The sequence below is a fragment of the Sander vitreus genome, chromosome 7 (assembly GCF_031162955.1).
Source record: "Sander vitreus isolate 19-12246 chromosome 7, sanVit1, whole genome shotgun sequence".
NCBI lineage: Eukaryota > Metazoa > Chordata > Actinopteri > Perciformes > Percidae > Sander > Sander vitreus.
In genome coordinates this window covers 16042372-16063192 of record NC_135861.1, presented here as the reverse complement: position 1 = coordinate 16063192, position 20821 = coordinate 16042372, and the positions used below count along the sequence as shown (strand labels likewise).

At 40.1% G+C, this 20821-nt stretch overlaps 1 protein-coding gene and 1 long non-coding RNA gene across 2 annotated transcripts; one reads left to right on the top strand and one right to left on the bottom strand.

Annotated features, from left to right (window-relative positions):
• Positions 1-1775: 1775 nt before the first annotated feature.
• LOC144520854 (uncharacterized) lies at positions 1776-5165 on the bottom strand. Its single transcript, XR_013502255.1, has 3 exons — positions 5038-5165; positions 4528-4729; positions 1776-2707 (listed from the first exon to the last, which is right to left on the bottom strand). It is a non-coding gene; the product is annotated as an uncharacterized LOC144520854 (long non-coding RNA).
• Positions 5166-10324: 5159 nt separating this feature from the next.
• Positions 10325-20562, top strand: cacnb3b (calcium channel, voltage-dependent, beta 3b). The gene is made up of 14 exons (XM_078253868.1): positions 10325-10453; positions 10629-10748; positions 11588-11710; positions 11832-11953; positions 12176-12228; positions 12618-12637; positions 12872-12952; positions 15515-15573; positions 15790-15890; positions 16068-16219; positions 16921-17016; positions 17103-17273; positions 17362-17409; positions 17515-20562. Exons 1-13 carry the CDS (start codon positions 10325-10327, stop codon positions 17389-17391), a joined length of 1257 nt encoding a protein of 418 aa, XP_078109994.1. The 3' UTR covers positions 17392-17409; positions 17515-20562.
• Positions 20563-20821: the final 259 nt, after the last annotated feature.

The following is a 20821-nucleotide window of genomic DNA, read 5'->3' as shown; positions in this document are numbered from 1 at the left end:
AAACTTTTGGATTTTGACATGTTGAAATCCACAGTGGCTGAAATGTGATAGGATTGTAGAAATGGCGGATTTTTCCCTTTGAGATTTTGTCTTTGTGTTTGTGAGTTACACAACATGGTTGTGGAAACCCCTGTGTACTTACTTGTGTGTACTTTGGTCTGGGCTTGATAGTTAGTTCCAATCAAGGGAAATCTCAATGATACAACACACAATTATATTTTCGACAATATAGTGCTTCCAACACCATCAGTGTATGACCTCACTAATGCGCAGGTGTCTGAATGGGAGCAAATCCCTGCAGCCAGTTTCTAAAATCATGTGGAAAGCCTTCCCAGAAAGTGGAGGCGGCACATTAATGCCTGTGATTTTGGAAATAGATCAATATTATATTAATATATAATATTAATATTCAGGCGTCCACATACCTTTGTCCATTTTGTGTATGTGAGAATCCCAAGACGTGACTAAAATGAGAATATGATGCTTTATCAGTTTTTGTGGAGTGAAAATGTGAAATGTGTGGAATGATTTTACATCACGACAACAGTGAGAAGAGATTGTATTAGCCTATTGTTGCTGGGAGATACATCCAACATAACAACACCTGGTAATCTTGTTTGCCACAGTGATGTTCTGTCGTGATAGAGTCCTGAATGAACTCACCATGTGGTTGCGATACATCCCATTGGACAGGCGAGGTAGAGATGAAGGGAAGCGAGGGGAGCAGCAGAGAGGGTGGGAAGGAGGACATGCACAGCAGAGAGAGCCTCACTGACGTAGCAAAGGGTTGTGTACTGAGAGTGGTTGAGAATAAGAGAGGAGGGGGCTGTAGAGAAAGAGAGAGGGATAGACTGCTTACAAGCACGCTACAGTACACTTCAGTGTTACCGAGGAGAGAGAGAGCACACCATGACTGACTAGCAGGGAGAGCGAGCAAGAGAGACGGGGAGTGTGCTCTCCTACCTCCAACTGAGTAAGTACGCTGCTATCTCTTCTGCATCTAATCTCTGCTGCAAATTGCATTGGTAAACCTAACAATAGACCTATACATGCTTTATGAATAATACCAGATAAGATAGGGATACAAGATACAGGTTTACTTTGTAAAAACAGGAAAACCTTTTAACTGTGCTTTTGTGATTTTGAGTGAAAGTTTGAGAAATGTGAGTTGATGTATGCGGCTGTCAAAGTGAAGGATGGCTGATTTTCCATCTACATTTGGAGCGTTTTGAACAAATTTGATATACGTCCAAACTCCTCACCCTCAGCGCTGACATTTCTGTGGAAAGTCTGAGTTGCACTAAAGCAGAAAATGGCATGTTGTGCAGTTGTGTTACAGAGGAGCAGTGGTGGGAAGCTGTGGGCATACTTGCAGGCGTTCATGCTTTCTCTGTTGGTGGGGGGAAGGAGTGCATTTGGGACCGCTAGGCTTCCTGTGTGGGGTCAATTAAATACTGCATGAGACAGAGCACTAAAAGCCTGTCCCGTGAGGAGCAAAGTGCTTTGTGTGTGTGTGTGTGTGTGTGTGTGTGTGTGTGTGTGTTTGTGTGTGCGTGCATGCATATGTGTGTGTGTGTTGGCGCATCAGTGTGCAATGCCTTAATTAAATCTGATGAACCAGCAATGTTGAGAGGGCCAAAGATTCCAGTTCAGCTTCTGTTCCTGTTTAGAAACACTGCCTTTTTATTATTCTTTACTTATCAAAGACGAGAACAAAGTCACAATGTAAGGAAGTATGCTTTAATTTTTTCATATTATGACATCTGTATGTTTGACTAGTCTTATAAGACATCCCCTTATTCTACAATTTCAAACATCTCCAGTTTATTCATTTGTCATTATTGGCTGTTATATGTAATCTGTGCACACACACATCTTTTATTTTAATAAACCATCCCTGTGTAGTCCCAAAAAAATGTTTAAGACTCAAACTTTAAAGAAAACAAAATGTTTTTTTTTAGATGTGAAGCTGGAATGCATGAATATGTAGGGCATCATTACATATTGATAAGTATGACATTCCCTCAGTTAGCTCAGCCTACTAGCCAAGTCTAACTGAAACTTAAATCAGGTCAGCGTCTAACAAACACATCTGATTTAATGAAGGATGCAGCAGCACTGTGCCATTCTGTGCTGTACTGTAGGTACACAGTTTTATGTGGGTTAGTTCCAGCCTCTCTGCACTTTGAAGCAGTTTGGTGAAGTCAGGTTGAGGCATCCCTGGAGGGATGACAGCCTAAGTATGCACAGTGTAGCCGGCAAGGCCAAGTCGACAGCTGGGATGAAATATAGAGATTCCTGGCTGGGCTCGCTGCGTCCTGCTCCTCTTCCTCCACTGTATGCCAGCTTCACTGTCGACCCACCCCTGATGATTCACGTTATTGTCCTCACTGCAGGAGCATTTCTCTTTGCAGTTAATACAAGATGTTCCCAATTCGTACAGACTGCTGTTACTGTGTGGACTTGTGTTGAAATGACTTGGAAGTGCTTATTTATAGGCTGCCAAGGGCTCACTACAGGCAGGGAGAAAGTATCCTGAGGCAACATTAGAGCAGGAGGAGGGTGAAGCTGCTCAGGACAGGATGGAGTATCAATCTGGATGGCTCTCCTATTGATCCACTCTGCCCTACTCTGGTTGCGCTGTGAGGAGAGCTTCTTGCTGGCTCCAGATGATCCACCTCTGCCTGTAGTGCTGCATCAGCTCCCACTGCACACAGATAGTAAGGTGTCTCTTCTGAAGTCAAAAGGTCAGAGACATGGGCAGGTGACTGCAAAGCATCTGTGCTTAAATCTGCAGAATTGTTGGGGAAATATGTAATCTGGCTTCTCTTAAGGACCCTTTTGCAAGCCAGTCCCCAGTTGGTGCAGAGCTTCTCAGTTGCTTACAGTACAGGAGTGTACTGGGTCAGGCTGACTGCGTGGCTCTGCGGTGTCCAGCAAGAAAACAAATAAAGGTCTTACTATCAAACTTCAATACTTTTTTGGTACCAGCTGAAATGTGTCTGCATCAGTGCCAGCAAGTATAAAAAACTATCTTCTTTGATCTTTAATCAGAAATTTAACATTCATAATATGAGAACTTTACTTTGTGTTAAATAAAAAAGGATTTTGAAGAAAGAACTGTGTATATCCCTATAAGTAAAGCATTGAAAAAAAAATGTTATCAGTACCAAAACTCTATTGTGCACTTTTTTTGATGTGAATTTGCATGGGTTACCATGTTCCTCTATTGCCTCAATTGTGAATGCCTTTGTGGACTTTAAAGGAAAGTGCATAAAAAGAAACATTATGAAGTCACCTGCATCACATTACCTGGAGGATTGAACAACACTAGATGTAATATTCTGTCAGAGAGAAGAACAAAATATCATATTATTGCTGCAGATACTGAATACATGCTGTAGAATGAACAAGAGACAAGCCTCAGTGGCTGTCTGTTCTTGTTCTCCATATAGGCACTTTGTTCACATTCAGATGGGCTATCTGGCATCAGTGAATATAGCTGAGCCAGTCTCAAATCTGCTTTGCTCTTTCTTGAGGGATTCATCAAAACTCAGTGAACTTTGACAATCCTGTGCTATCCTCTCCCCACTGCCAACCCCAGTCTGTGATGGGAGGAGTGGAAGGAGAGGAGAGGAGAGAAGAGCTATATTTAGACCAACTGAACAGCAAAAAATAACTAAAAAGAAAAGATTGTGCTGTTAATCTCTGGTCCTATATTGTTCTAATATACTGGCTACCTTCCTATTTTCTTCACGGTCTTTTCCACTTGTCTTTATCGTTCTGCGTGTCAATTCAATTTAAGGAGCTTTAACAGTTAACACACATGACACATGACATGACATGAAAAATCACTTTTCAGGATGTTTCAGTGTTTAAGTTCACTCTTTCTTGCCTCATCAATCTAATTTGCTACTCATATATGTTTCGTCCCTTCTTTCTGTTTCTAGCTTTCTTTTTGTTTTTTGTGTTTTCCCTCCCTCTCACTCCTTGCGTTCCTCCCCCGCTGTTTGAAAAGCTGTTACTTGATGACTGCTTCATTCACAACACTAATGATGAAATAGTCACCCTATCTTCTCAGCTCCAGATGCATCCGAGGGAGCTATTTGCTCTTTCGACAATAACGTGTGTGTGTGTGTGTGTGTGTGTGTGTGTGTGTGTGTGTGTGTGTGTGTGTGTGTGTGTGTGTGTGTGTGTGTGTGTGCATGTATGCATGCATGTGTTTGGATGCTTGCTTCCCTTTAATTTTAAAAAGCCATGTAGAAATGTAGCTGTAAGACATTTTAGCTAAAAGCCCTGGTGGAGTGCACTTAATCCTTAAGCAGCCAACATTGAATGAGGGTAAGAGAGCGCAGGCTGCCAGCATAATGGGGCTAAAGTAGGGTCCTCAGTGCCTGCGGCAACCTGGAGAGAAGGCATGCAGCCCTGGCTTGCCAGGAACAACGATGCTTGTCTCCTACAATAGAGACCTCTCTGCTGGCTTATTAAGACATCTGATGGACTCTAGATGGCTGCTTGCTGACTCACCGCAGCATTTCTGTTCTGTAGGCTCATGCATCACCTTCCTGTCAGGAGGATGGTGCAGGGCAGGCAGACAGGCAGGCGGGCACAGCCCTGCCCTCCTCTTCCTCTCATCGCTCTCTTTTCATTTCTCCATTCATGTCCTCCTCTTGTTCTGTCTCCCAGTCCTCCACTAACTTTACACCCCTTGTGTTATTGAAGCAGTCACCTGTTAAGCAAGAAGAGGAATGACAATTACAGACTGTTGTCTCTCAGCATTCCCTTGCTTGGTTGTTCTTATTATCACTTAGCATGGCTTACATAATGGCTCAGTCTTTGTTCTGTCTTATTTATAGTTCTATCTGTGTCCAGTGAAAAATTATACTCTGTGGTGTGAGAGTAAACATCAGACCAGCCTGGTTGATTTTATGTCACTTTTTTAAGGATCTCTTAAAGCGGGATATACGTAAGCGACACAAGGAGGAGAGGAGAGGAGAGGAGAGGAGAGGAAAGAGAGAGAAAAGCTCCTTTACTTACATGTGGGCTGGCACGAAGCTGAAGAAACCCACTGTACTGTACCAGTATACACGGGTATGTACACACCAGTGCTGCAGTCAGGGCATCAATTTTGTATAGGAAATGGCTATTGAGGCAGCGCAGCAACGTCAGCTGTAAAGCACTTAGGCTGAGCGTGCCTCCCTCTCTCTCCCCACTGTAACCACGGGCTGAGAGGAGGAGGGTTCCGCCTTTTCTGTGCAATGGGGGAGAAGAAAGCGCTTGCAGCAGAATCATGTCTGCCTCCGACTCGAGCGCTACAGGACTCATCTGTAACAAGGTACGCTGTTGATGCTCTCGCCTTTTTGTTTAATCACTCTGCATGCAAACTCAGTCTCTTCATTTATGAGTCCCCTGTCTGTCTGCTCTGAGACGTCTTCTTTCTTTCTTTTTCTCTTCTCCAATCCCCTCTCACTCTTGTCTCAACAGAAGTCTATTCCTGTTCACTCACATTGCCAGCATCTCCCCAATTCTCTTTTCCCTCCCTCCTTCTCCTCATCTTGTCTGGACATACTGTACTGCACACATACAGTTTCTATCTCTTTCTATTTCTCTCTAACCCTGCAGGTTACTTTACAGCTTTGCATTGAACTTGCACCTCACTGGGACGCCCATCTGTTGAATGTCAAAGATTACTATTTAGATAGAATCTTTTCTATGAAGTCATTCCTGACTTTGAGTATTGTAGTTGAGCCCATACTTGTGGTTCTGTTTGCTAAGTCAGTTTCTAGATGTTACTTTGGGTGTGCAACAGCCTCTTAGTCCACCAGGACATTTCAACAAATACAGAGATCACTTAATAAAGTGATCTCTGTATATTGTGAGAATATTCCAAGTTACAGTATTTTTATATGAAATTCCCTCTTTGTGTTAACTAACTATCTACAATACGATACAACTTTATTGTCATTTTACACTGAATTTCATTTTGCGTTCCCGAGCAGTTGCGCTCAAAAAAAGAAAAATACACAGAGTTAGACAACAACTACACATATAGTAAAAAGACACATCAACAGCCATAACAAAGAAACATGTTTCATGATGTCCTTGGATCCAGATCTTAATTGCCAACACACCGATTTTGGTTTAGCAACAGGATAGACTGATATAAAAAAAAAAGAGTTCTTAAGCCTGTTGTATTTAAACGAAGGGACTTTAAATCACCTGTTAGAATCTGTTCACTGCAGCTCAGCAAGGAAAGAATGTATGAAAATACAAAGAGGACATTTGTACTGAAATGACATTGGAAAGTACCCTCTTGATTTCTGGAGCCTCATATTAACTTCAGATGACTTTGGAATATCTATTTGCACAGGACGAGGTTTTGTCCCACATCACTTAAATTGGAAGCATGTTGAAGTATGAACAGGAGGAATGATCACAGCAAACACAAAGTGTTTCAATGTCCATATGGGCATGTGAGTATTGTTTTAAGACAGATTTGAAAGGATGTGAACCTATCTTTTAATAATAATTTCATATTGAAATAATAAAGCCCTTCAAAAGCTTGCAATAAGCGTGGCGATGATATTTTTGATGTTGCTGATGAGGGGGATCTGTTTTCCACATTAGTCTTAGTATCTATTCTATTGGCTTGACAGTTGACAAGCATTTTAAAATCTTCTAGGTTCCTCATTTGGTCTCTTCAATTAACACAAAGTTGAATTTATACACCTGTCTTCGTCATTCCTGCACATGGAGAGAAATATAAAACAACCAAGAGTCTGGAATCTCTCTGACCGGGAATGGCTTTGAACAGCAAAGCACTGAGGGATGTGTTACCAATGAAGTGATGTTCCACATAGTAATTTAAAACTTCCCACACAATTGAAAGAAATCTTTTACACATTTCACAGTGATTTAATTACATTGACGACTTTTCTGTCACTCTTTGTACTGAAAGCTGAGACAGTTAATCTTTAAGAAGTGTCTTTAAACATCTGGAATGTAATGTCAGTAGTGGGGAACAGGGAGCAACACACTACTGCTGGTGACAAAATATTATGTGCATATCAAGTGATGTAATCATCCTAAAATACAGTACAATATTTGTCTGCCAATGCCTACACTGTTGTCAGTAGTGGAGGCTATAATGGTTTTGAGAACATTCTGGTTCCAACATGTAAATATGTTATCTTAATTTTGGATTCTTTGCATCTGACATTGACATTTCTGCAGGTTTTGCGCAACTCAAAAGCCGAAAACCAGACAGCAAAGACAATCTGAGCATTTTGCCCTCTCAAAGCTCGTTGGGAATCCATGCAGTATAAGGCAAAATGGTGTGATGCTTTAACCAAAGGCGTTGGGATCTGGACAGTAACAAAAACAAAATGACTGCTTTAACTGTAATGTTTAACTTTAGTTTTCCCTTATTTGTCATTACAGACATTTTCACTCTAGGCCCTCTTCATCAAATCAAAATATCAATGTGCAACCTTATAAAAGTGCGATCAGTATACAGTGAGACAATGTATACATATTTTGTGCTAAAGAGTAACGGTCCGTACTTCAGAATATAAATCCTCTTCATCCATCTGCAGATCTCCGTTTGCTTTACTGTAATTAGGTTTTGTTTCTTCTGCTTTGATATTTAAATGATATCCACAAACTCTGCGCTGGATTCAGCTAAAACATTTTTTTGTGCATGGGAAAAAGCAAAGAAGGGATGTGAATGGTGGGGAGGGGGGAAGAGAAGAGGGAGGAGGAGAGGTAGAAAAAACAAGGTAAAAGAAAGATGATGTTGTTATTGAGCTATCTTTATATTATGTGGATGCTCCTGTCTGGTATGTGAGGAGGCTTCCAGCCCGGCACCCAGCTGGGACTGCAGCCACCGGGGAAGAGCAGGGTGCTAATGGAGTGAGAGCTTCGCAAGAGTTTTATCAGCCTAGAAGTTTACATGAGTATTAAGTGTAAAGAGGGCGGCAGGTTCTGTATCTGTCTGTACTGTACTTGTGGTCCAATGAGTTTTTATTATTTTCTTTTACAGTCATAAAAAAGAGACTGCTTTTTTGTTTGTTTTATGTTGTTCAGAAATGTGATGTTCTTGTTATTTGGTAATTGACATTTAAATTACAAACTTAATTACAATTATTAATTCAATTTGAATTATATGTTGTATGTGAATTTGTATGTTTAAGTGAGCGTTGTGATTTGTGTCTGAATTTTGGAATATTCAGTTTGTGTTTGCTTTTTTGAAAATGTGTTCTTTCCAAATTTAAATGTCAATTAAAAATGTTCCAATAGTATTAAATTGTACAATAGTGTGTCCACTGAGTGAAAGGCAGTTGGATTATGGCTGCAATCAATTGTCATTCTTAAATGCCAGGTTGTTGCCACAAACCTATTTAGTTTAATTATGAATCATACCCTCCAGTACGTTACAAATGTCCACTCACATATGACAGACATTTTGAAATGGGTTTTTATTGAATTTAAAAATGTGTTAAATTTCAATTTGTAATTCTGACATAAATCACAGCATGTTAAAGGGGTGATAGAATGCAAAACCGATTTTACCTTGTTATAGTTGAATAACGACAGTTTGGTGGGTAAATAGGACATACATAGAAGCTCAAAATCCCATTGATACCCCTTTCCTCTGCAAATCTCACATTTTGAAACTGCCGCTGAAAACGGGCAAATCTCAACAAAGCTGGAAGCATCCCAAATCCTAGTCTTTGTCATGCCCCAACATTTGCATAGGCTACACCACTGACCTGAGGTCAGCTTAGTCTTCTGAATCTAGCTAGGTCATGCAGATCTCCAGAGGTCCGCTATTGAATTGCTAAGTTCACTTCTGAGACTTTTTTATGCGATAAATCAACTATGTAGAGGTCAAATATGTGCCGTTTTATGAAAATTGATGGCTAATTGCAAATTTTGTCCGACTGTGTGTTGCAGTGTCCTACTTCATAGACTCCGGCTCGCTGTGAGCTAGCTGGATCTCCGTCACGAAGGGAAGCCCGCGGCGCTCCATACCCACGCAAAGTCACTACTTTGGACTACAAAATGCCGAGGCCCTGATGGAGCTCCAGGGCCTTCAGCTAGCCGCGATTCATAGGATTGAAGGGACAGTAGCAGCTAACGAAATTCCTAATGTTCACAAAAATGCATTAAATTGAAATCGGACACCATAGTTAGCTTCATAAGACCTTGGGGGTAGATGATATATAAGTGGCGTGACAAAATTCAAACTGTAAATATACTTTAATTATGCCGAAAGTGAAGCTAACTAGCCGCGATCTGTAAACATAGGATTGGAGGGACAGTAGCAGCTAACAAAACCCCTAATGTTCACAAAAAATCATTAAATTCAAATCGGACACCATTGTTAGCTTAATAAGACCTTGGGGTACATGTAATGTAAGTGGCGTGACGAAATTCAAACTGTAAATATACGAAAGTTATGCCGAAAGCGTAGCAACTATTTTTTCCCATAGGATTAAATGGGACACATAGCCTAGCTTGCAGCTTTGGAGCTCTGCGGAGCCCCGAGCCCCGGTCGTCCAGTAACCGAGAAACGGTGACTTTAACTGGGTATGGAGGTTTCCGCTTTCTCGTCAGACTGTGTAGAGCTCCTAAAGTCCGACACGTCTTACTAAATTTGCAATTAGCGATCAATTTTCGTAAAACGGCCCATATTTGAGCTTTATATAGTTGATTTCTCGCTTAAAAAAGTCTCAGAAGTGAATTTAATAACGAAATAGCCCGACAAACAAATGTATACCTTTGCAGTGTCTGAAATATGAGACCTGCTGTCTCGTCTCCAATGTGTTTCTATGGGGTTCGCTCAAACCAATCAGTGCACAGCTCATCTAAATATTCATGAGCATACCATATTTGGAAGAAAAGCTCTTGTTCCAAATGGAGCCATATTCACAGGGTAGTTAAGGGCCTAATAAAATAGCATTCGGGCAATTTTCAGCCCAACCAATGTTACATACCCTATTAGGAGACCTTAAGGAACAGTGTAAAATACCCTATATAATCATTCTATCACCCCTTTAATTAATTGATACAAATTCAGAACACAAACTTCAAACTCAAAACATATAATTAGCATTGATTTCTCTGCTACAACATCCTTTGTTGATTCAGACTAATCTGGATTTTAGAAAATGGGTGTACAAATTTTGTTGCATTATATACCTTGTTGAAGACTCTGGGCGTTTACCAACATCTGGTGTGCCTGGCTGAGTGGATAAATAGACTACAAGCACTGTGCTGGTTGTTGGTGTTGTTGCAGTACTCATGCACATGTTCCCCTGAGATGGCTGCTTTGGAAAGCTGCAGGAACTCACCGGTCCTTGCAGGCTGGATCACACAGTTTCAGGAAAGGATAGGCAGATTCAGAGACAGGTTGAACAAGGAGAACAACATGGCAGACACAGAGGGAGATGTAGGTTATCTGTTTGGAGGTGCATCAGAGATATTTATACAGTTACTTAATCATTAGTATTTTTGACCAAGTAGCAACAGCTGCTACGTGGTGTTAGGTATGGTATTGTGGTGGATTTATCTCCTCTCTGCCTGGGCTGTAACAGTTATTTATCTCCTCTCCTCCTTTCTTTCAGGGTTCAGCCGATTCCTACACTAGTCGACCCTCGGATTCCGACCTGTCCCTGGAGGAGGACCAGGAGGCGTCTCGGCGTGAAGCCGAGCGCCAGGCTCAGCTGCAGCTAGAGAGAGCCAAGGTGAGAGCCTAAGGGTCAAAGGTCGATGCTTTTCCTTAAATTCATCTTTAGTTCCTGAGAAGCAGTATGTAAACAGCTGAGTCATCAGAGGTTGCTTGCCAATAGACCGATTTCATTTTAAGTGCTCATATTATGCTTTTTGGCTTTTTCCCTTTTCTTTATTGTGTTATATATCTTTTTTATTATTATATTATATTGTATTATAGGTTTACAAAGTGAAAAAGCCCAAAGTCCACCCCAAAGGGACTTGTTCACTGTTCACAAACTGCTCCAAACAGCTCTATTGTAGTCCCGCCTTTACTTCTGTGATGAACGCTCATTACTTTGTAACACGTTATAATGCTCGCCTAGCTGCTAGCGTGGCACTCCCTCATACTCTGCAACTGATTAGCTAGTAGTGCTTACCTAGCTACTGAGCATGTGCGACTTCCAACAAAGATGGAACAGAAGTGCGATGCCTCACTCTGTAGCTAAAACAGAGAGCTCAACACACAGGGTGAAAAGAGGAGCTGCAGCAATGTGCAGTACAACAAAAATATGGTGTTTTTTGAAAATTAAACCACATAAACATATTCTGGTACAACCTTGCAATACAATTATGAACCTAAAAATTTGCATAATATGAGCACTTTAAATTCATAAAGATCTATAGACCCTTCAGAGAAAATTTGTGATTTGTAATATTGGGCTATTCAGATAAAATTGACTCAGCTTCACTTGTCTATAGAACCAAAATTAACCTTCGGACTAAAGATTTAGGTTAGTAAAGGCAATGTTACTGAATATACTGTAGTCATATATCTCATTTATATTTTTTTAATTTCTTTGTCTGTCAACAGTCCAAACTGGTAGCATTTGCAGTGAAAACCAATGTGAGTTACTGTGGGGCCCTTGATGAAGATTGCCCAGTCCAAGGTGCTGCGATTAACTTCGAAACCAAAGACTTCCTGCACATAAAAGAGGTTAGAGACCTTCAGCATTAGGATTAGCACGTCGTATGCAAATAAAGACTTTTGAACATGATGTCAACACATTTTGCAGCATAACTCCTGAGTCAAAAAGGTGTGTTTCACTGTCGTGCAGAAATACAACAATGATTGGTGGATTGGTCGACTAGTGAAAGAAGGGGCAGACATCACATTCATCCCGAGCCCAGTTAAACTGGAAGCCATGAGGATAAAACAAGAGCAGAAAGCAGCAGCAAGGTCACCCAGCTCCGAGAGATCTGTTCACTCTACTTGTCTCTGTCTTTCTGTCTGTCTGTGTTGCTCTAATTCCGCTAGCTTCCTGTCTCACACTTTGAAAACTTTTTTGTTATTGACGTAACTAGTTCTTGCTCATGTTGCTCTGTTTTGGAAGTCAGTTTCAAAAATTGCATCCTGAAGGGATTCTCGCATAATGAAGCTTTGCATTATGTTGCTCCACAGGAAAGGAGGGAACGCTTCATCTGGAGGCTGGAGGTCCACCCCGCCATCTGCAGGTAAGTGGGACTGGAGGAGTCCTGCTGCTCTGTCTGTCTGCTCTGCCTCTACTGGGACTGCATGCTCTCACAGCGTCAGATTTAAATACATTCCTGGGCTAAAATGGTTTCTTTTAGAAGAAATGTGTGTGTTAGGAAACAGTTTAATAATTAAGTGAGATGACCACTCAATTGTGATCAGCCCTCCAAAATTTACACACTAACAAAAAAAGTTACTTTCTTGAAGAGCCACAATGTAAATGCACTTTCCTTCAGAACAGCATGGCATGCATGTTTTCTTTGTCTTACGGAGCCTTTAAACTCAAATATTTTCTTCTGAAGAAATTACTTATTACCACGTATTAGCTTTTATCGTCCTTGTTTAATGTTCCTTCTGTCTATTCTGAAAGCCAAACAGAAGCAGAAACAGGTATGTTTTTCATTGGGCCTCTTCCCTATTCCCCCTTAATTATTTAAGAACACCCTCAATTATACTGCTACACTTAATGCATTTCAGTGCATTTTTATAGCTCTTTACATTGCTAGTGACACACAGAGCGGCTACTACATGTCAGCTAAATGTGTGTGTTCTTACAGTAAATTCACTGCAACATTTTGTATGTTTTCCACCTCCAAACCCTGTCTGCGCTTGTGGCCTGTGCAGACTGAGCATGTTCCTCCATATGATGTGGTCCCTTCTATGCGGCCAGTAGTGCTGGTGGGCCCTTCGCTGAAAGGCTATGAGGTAAGACAACCATCAGTAATGCTTTTCAGCTAGTATACTTGGGTTCTACTTATTCACGTCTTGTCTTGTTTTTAGAGTAATTACTAACTGGATGGATCAGCTAGAACACTGGAGCCTATTGCTGTCAGTTACAGTGTCTCTTTTACTATTGGGGGGGTGCCAAAATTAGATTATTTTTTATTATCATACATACATAAGTCAATTATCAAGTAAAAATACCAAACATTTGGAGCTTATAACATCTGAGATATGACTATTTATTTTCTTACTGCAGAACACTTCATACCACTGAATTGATTACTTTTTAGCTATGCTCGCGTTTTAGCATAACATAGGGATGGCAATGCCAGTCTGTCAACCACTTTGATCCTAACTGAAATATCTCAACATCTATTGGATAGATTGCCATGATATTTTACACAGGCATTCAGAGGGTGAATCCTACTAACTTTGGTGATCCTCTGACTTTTCCTCTAGCGCCGCAAATGAAATTATGGGTTTAAATGAAATGTTTCGACAACTTAAGGATTGATTTCTATGAAATTTGGTACACACATGCTTGTTCCCTGACTTTTACTCGAGCCTCGTTATCAGGTCAAAATTTCAATATGTCTAATACTTTGGTTTAAGAGCAAATACAGTACCTGCGAAACTAATGCCATTCCATCAGCCTCAGCTTACTTTGTGATTAGTGTTAATTAGCATATTTTAGCATGCTAACAAACTAAACTAAGTTGGTGAACATGGTAGAAATTACACCTTCTAAACATCAGCATGTTAGCGTTGAAATTTAAGATTTGTATTTATACTTTTTTATACACTTTGATTACTGTTAATACCAGCCATATATGTGACATATTTGAGTGTTTGAGCTCAGTCTGCCATTGTTTGTTAATTGTTAATCTGCACTGTATTCTCTGATCCAGTATGGGCTTGTCTGGTTTGATCTAAAGGGAAACAATCTCGCCTCCATTATCCCATTACCACTGATACTAAACACCGCAGTCACATCCTGATGAAATTATAGCACACACAACAGGAATCTTATATCCATTTTGAGTGATACAGAACTGCATGCATGCCGTTTTATATTAGCTACTGTTTGTTATATTCTCCTATACTGAACTCTCTGTAACACATATTGGATAAGATGTACGAAAACACATCAAGGTTAAACTTGATTCATCTTAGAATATGTACATTTTTAATGAATCTGCAGATTATTACAATTCGCTAAATGTAAAGCGTGTGATTAAACAGAATGTCTCTGTGCTTCAACATTTTCTCTCTGCCTTGCTCTCTCCTCTGTGACTGTGCAGGCGGTGTGCCAAGCCGTTTGTTTTGTGTATGTGTGAAATATTTATGCAGAGCTCTGGTGATGTGCTTTGGTATTGCTCCAGTGGTGAACACCAGCCTGTCTCCCTCTCTCTTCCCCTCTTGTTCTCTTTTTCTCTGATTTGTCTTTCTTGTGCATGGTATAATTTTCAGTTGCTCACCATTGTTCTCTATGTCTCTCGCTTTCTCTCTCTCTGTCTCTCTCTTTCTCTCTCTCTGTCTCTCCCTCTTCTGCACTTTTCCCCCCTCTCATTGCTCTTCCTCCATCTCTCTGTTACATCGTGGAAGAGCAACACCACTGTGCGCCTCATCCCCTATTCTAAAGGCCATCCATTTTTCAGGAGTGTTTGAAAATAGACTGCTTCACTTCATCCTCACAGTGCAAATGCAAACACAGCATCTCTTTCCATAGCATTCTTAAAGATCCCCTCCACATATGTGTGAAGACATATATAAATAAACTCTGCTCATCTAATATGGTTTTTCCACACAAAAAGAAATTTCCTGCTTTAAAATCTTCAAATTACATCTACTACCCTATTCAAAAATCTGGACTATAAATATGCTAATATTGTTAATTTCTAAAGTTTAACTACACTGAAAAGTCACTCACACAAGTCACTGTATGTGCACTGGAGGCTTCATGTTTTCACTTCACAGCTAGTACTGTAAGTTTACATATTGGACTATGACTGGCTCCAGACTAGTTGTGATGTCACAAATTCTGCTGGTACATCCACGTTTAAACTGAGATTTAATGTGAGAACAAATACACTTTTCCCCTTCATTGTGGACTTTAATATTGCTCATTTCTATTTGTGCTGACTGTCTTTGCTGGTGGTAATACCATCTTCCTCCATGATGAATGTAATTGTTTTAACAATGAAAGGATACTGTTACTATAATGTTACTTTCCTATTATATTTTGCCTAATTGTGTGTGTTCTCATGTGACTGTGTGTTAACTATATAACAGGTCTTTCTTGTAAAAAAAAAATCATGTTAATCTCACAAAGATAAGTTCTGTCTAACAGGTACCTTTAAGTGGAGGCTGGTAAAGGGCTTATAAATGTTAAACAAGAGGGCTTAAACTAAAGTGTTACCAAAATCAAAAGTGAGTGAGAAATATAAGTAATAATGTTGGGTAAGTGTGTGTGCACAGGTGTATATTTCATAACACCAGTCTCTCCTAACTTCTCTCCACTCCTTCCTCCTATCTGTCACCTAGGTAACAGACATGATGCAGAAAGCCTTGTTTGACTTCCTAAAGCACAGATTTGATGGCAGGTGGGTACGGCTGTCTGTGTTGCTCTTCTGCAGCTGCAGCTCAGTGTACAGTAACACTGTGACCGAGCTACAGAGCTGTTCGTGGGATTCTGCCTATCACGTTTCATGGTCGATAGGACACATGGTGATGACGATTTATTTTTAGCTGCAAGAGAGTATAAGTTCATCTCATCATCACAGTTGTGGATGTGATGTGATAAGACGCTTCTTCTGTAGGATCTCTATTACACGGGTGACTGCTGATCTGTCACTGGCGAAGCGCTCGGTGCTGAACAAGAAGGCCATAATGGAGAGATCCAACACACGCTCCAGTCTGGGTGAGTGATGAGAAAGTAGTCTTTAATCTTTTTTTATTCTTAATAAGATTAATACCTGCTTAGAATAGATGCATCCTCTCTCGTTAACGTTAAGTCTGTACAAAACATAAGTAAGTGATGTTGCTCTGTTAAGCATGTCTCATACAACTCCACCGTCTTTCTTTGGCTGGTTGACAGCTGAGGTCCAGAGTGAGATCGAGAGGATCTTTGAGCTGGCCAAGTCCCTCCAGCTGGTCGTCCTGGACGCAGACACCATCAATCACCCAGCACAGCTCCTTAAAACCTCTCTGGCTCCCATCATCGTATACGTCAAAGTCTCCTCGCCAAAAGTAGGCCCACATAAACTTTACAAAGACATTCTTGCCTAGGTGTAGTTGTTAATTATTATTAAAAATAGAGCTGAAACAGTGGAATAATTGGTTAGTTGATTGATGCAAAACCAGCAACTATTTTGACAACAGATCATTATTTTGTTTTTTATTCAAGTCAAAAGTAAAATAAAAATCAACCATTTGCTGGTTCCAGTTTCTCCAATGTGAGGATTTGCTGCTTGGTCACTGTAATCTGAATGTGTTTGGGTTTTGTACTCTTGGTCAGACAAAACAAGATATTTGAAGATGTCACCTTGAACTCTCAGAACTTGTGATGAGCATTTTTCTGTATTTTATAGATTTAATGATGAATGGTTGAAAATGTATCATTTGATGCAGTTCTAATTACAATGATTTGCAACATATGTTGCTTAAATTTCCAGGCAGGTGTTTTTTTTATTTTATTTTTTTTATTTTATTTATGACTAATGCTGATGTAGTGTTGCACTGACCACACAAGCTAAAGAGGACTTGAAATGGCCACATTAAAAGGAGGTTGAAAAAAGAAAGATGTTCAGATTTCAGATGATATGCCATGATGCACTCGCTTGATATGACTAAATAAAAGAAGAAAATGATTAGAAATTGAATTAGATCCGTGCATTTGATAACCTTCATCACTTGTATTTGGCTTTTTTTTTGTCTGGCTCATCTCACAGGTCCTTCAGAGGCTGATTAAATCTCGAGGGAAGTCACAAAGCAAACACCTCAACGTCCAAATGATGGCGGGAGACAAGCTAGCACAGTGTCCACCTGTATGTCACTCTGCCTTAAAATGAAAAATAGTTCAAATTCATACAGTTCTTTCTCATCGCTCATGTTCCTATCTTTGACTTATTAGGAGATGTTTGATGTCATCCTGGATGAGAATCAGCTGGAGGATGCATGTGAACATCTTGCAGAGTACCTGGACATTTACTGGCGTGCTACGCATCTCCCCTGTTCTGCCCCTGTTAACCCATTACTGGACCAAAGTGTGGTCACCCCACCCTCAGCTGACTCCAGCCAGCAGGTAAGACAAACACACAACTGATGCTTTTATTAACATTTTGGCTGCATTATTTATCACCACTTTTCTGCCTCCTATGTCTATTCACTAGTTTTCTGAGACTCAAGAGTTGATAGAATGATCACTACCACAGACATAGGTGAGAAGAAATGTGTTTCTCTTTCTTACCTTGGCGAGCTTTAGTCTTTTGCTACTCGTTTATGGTACTGTTTTTTCATGAACTGTTCCCACTGCTCTACTGCAGGACGCCTGTGCTGTCGGCTGGGGTCAGACTAGGAGGGCATAGAGCACAGGGACCAGGGCGCCACCAGGGGGCAGCAGCAGCTCTCATCTCTCCAAAGCCAGCCACCACCTTCTCTGGCTACACCTGGGGCGAAGAAGAGAACAAGAGCAGAGTCCCTCGGGAGAGAAAGAGGCTGGTGAGCTGGAGGAAGAGGAGACACAAAACCAGGGAGAGGAGCAAGAAGAGGAGGAGGATTCGAGAGAGGAGCCTCTCCACCTCACTGCTGCCCCCTCGGGAAGAGCTCCCTGCTCCCACCGCCACGTGACAACTCAGGGCCGCTTTCTACAGCTGCACGCCTACTGCTAACAAAAACCAGTACAGCAGTGCAGTCACTGCACGCCACCTTCCCACACCCTTCCTCCCACCCTGACCTTGATCCCAACTATCTGCTTTCACACTGGAAGTCACATCCCCCACCTGGCAATGCTGAGCCAGCCCATGTGTGATCAGACCTACAGAAGTGGCTATCCCAGACACACATAGGCTAATTCAGCTCTCATTGTAGACAAATTACACACCTGTGAAGGCAGAGTATGTTAGCATACAGAATTGTAGCATAGCAACGCTATCAGTATAACACGAAATACAAACATGAGTAGCTTTCCATTGTCGGGTTCGCAGTGTTTCCTCTCTGATAAACCTGTATTCCCCCTCTGGCCAAAGAATGCAGAGAGTGACAGAAAACCAAGTGTGTATGTCCTCCATCTCTACAGCTCTCTGTGAGCTGGCATTCCACTTTAACCAAATGTTTCCTCAAAGGCACAATTGTTTCTAGCAGAGTCAACATCGTCTCACCTGTGTTGGGACACCCAAGGGAAACTTTCCTCTTCCTTTATCACCTGTTTTCTCTTCTTGTTTATCCAGTAGCCTTTTTTAATTATTCTTTATTTCCAATTATTTTTTTTACAGTAAGTATCTATACTACTATCTATAATTCATATCTTGGCTCTAAGTATAGCTGATCACATAAGTATGCAACAGTGATGCAAAACTCATGCATGACAAGCACAGACTTGCACATCAACAGTCTATATGCATCTTTTGTCACAGCTGTGAATGTATAAACGCTGGTCCATTGTCTTAGGAAGGATTATTTACAATAACTGTAGTTTGTTTGCAGATGGTTGGTAGCAAATCCCATAACCTTAAACTAAAATGAAGAAAACTATTTATCCAAAAGAAATAAATTAAAAAATATTCTTTCTGACACAATTTGACAAACTCAGAGATATCATTTGTAGCATAACCAGATATCAGGAGATTCACTGATATTTCACACATGTGTAGGTTACTCCAAAAAGGACATATGCATTGCTCCAGTGTCAGGCTTTATGACTCCTTTATTGGAGAAACCGTACTCTTATAACCAGATGTTGTAAATTATGTTTTTAAAAAAATTAATAATTAACATTGGCTGTTTATAGTTTCTTGTTTATTTGTTTAAAAGGAGAAAAAAATGATAAATTGTGAGAGATTGAACAAACACAACGTGACTTGGTCTTCAATGGACTGTAAAACATAACATTTTTATTGATTAATAACACAGTTAAATGTTGCCTCAGCATGTGTGCTGAATGTAATTCTTGGTGATATTAGCACTAAAATAAACACAGCACCACAAATTACACAGGCAGGAACATGACTGTGATTTTTTTATTTTACCACATCACTTGTGTCATTTACATCTCACACTTAGTGGTGTAGTGGTAACTGAAGAAGTGCTGGACTGTATAGACATCAGTGGAGCTTCAGAATTATTATCTCATAATCGTTTGGCATTAACAGCTAAAATAAGCATGTACAGCAGGTCTATAAGTATATGAAGGGGGACCTCTGGTGGTATGGTTATGTTATTCTTATATCATATATCATATACCAGTCATAGCACTAGTTAAATGTCTTTTCTGCATATAACAAATGCTTCATTCAAATGTTACATAGCCACCAATTGTCTCTTTTGTGTTTATTCAATCATCTATTGGCCTCTATTTCATATCTTACAGTATAAATGAATGCATCTCAATAATTCACTAAGGTTCTTTACATTAATGCATCTGCTTTTAACATATAAAACTATAGAATTCAGCTAACATACCACTAATGTAAATAATCAAATGTATGTGCATGACATATGTATTCCTGTTTCATCAGAAGGGCTTTTTAGGACCATCCTCACATGAGCCATTCATTCTTCATTGTAAATCAACATGAGCTGCATAACCAGTCACATGTATCAAGGCTTAATTGTACATGCTGTATATTCAATATGCAGATATTATTATTATTATTATTATTATTATGAAATTGCACAGAACAACAAATGCAGACAGGTAGAATGGTTTTAGTGACAGTACACAATTCTATACTCAATGCCTCAGAAAGCATGTATTGATACGTATTTTCCTCTCTTTTTAGAATGATGCACTACAGTTATTTAGGACCACCGTAAAGTTTGCTTCCACTGACACCCACATTCATTTCTGAAGGACCATGTTTGAGATATATAACTTCTACTTGATAAAACACAGAGAGCACATTACCTTCTTTTGATTAAAAAAATAGATAGCAGCTCCTTCTATTTGCTTAAATTGTATTGCAGGACATTTCTACGAAAGGTGAATTATTCTTTGGACTTCCAAAGCACAATTTTTTACAATTATAATTTCCTATTGCGTTTCACTTGCCTAAATTCTGTATGCAATACAAAGTCTAGCATTGACGAGACACTAGCTGAGACTATCAAGGTACAGTATCTCCTCAGTTATGATGGGGTATAATTGCACTACTATCATTTATATGTCTGCTTTACAATGCAATAAATGCACTAAACGTTATGCTGTACCCACCTCCAATCCTAAAAAGTTATCTGGTCTGATGATGATGTCAACATTTCATGTGGTTTCTGACAAGTCAGCAAGATAAATGATATTCAACTGTCTGATGATGATGTGTACAGGGTGCATCTTTTGTCTATAGCACATTTGAAAGAGGGGGTGAATAAAACACAAACAACATTTAAGTAACATTTTTGTGTGTGGTGTTTTTATTTCTCCTCGGTGACTGATAACACTACCAACAGAGGGCAGAAGTGGCATGTCTGTACATTCAGGTTGTGTGATGCTGTGGAAGATTCAGTCCAATGTAAACCCGAAATAACATACAGTGATGACTTTTGTGTCTCTTTAAAATTGCTATTTAAAGGGTCTGTTTTAAAAAGGGTCTGTACCCTAATCACGAACAAAATCGTATTGTGCACTTTCCTCGAGTG

What these genes read in the sequence shown, in the direction of transcription:
- cacnb3b (XM_078253868.1), top strand. Translation starts at nt 10,325, where the DNA reads ATGGCTGCTTTGGAAAGCTGCAGGAACTCACCGGTCCTTGCAGGCTGG. An exon ending in GTCCACCCCGCCATCTGCAG is followed by an intron (nt 12,229 to 12,617) that starts GTAAGTGGGACT and finishes CTATTCTGAAAG; the next exon opens with CCAAACAGAAGCAGAAACAG. An exon ending in CAGCTGACTCCAGCCAGCAG is followed by an intron (nt 17,274 to 17,361) that starts GTAAGACAAACA and finishes TCTATTCACTAG; the next exon opens with TTTTCTGAGACTCAAGAGTT.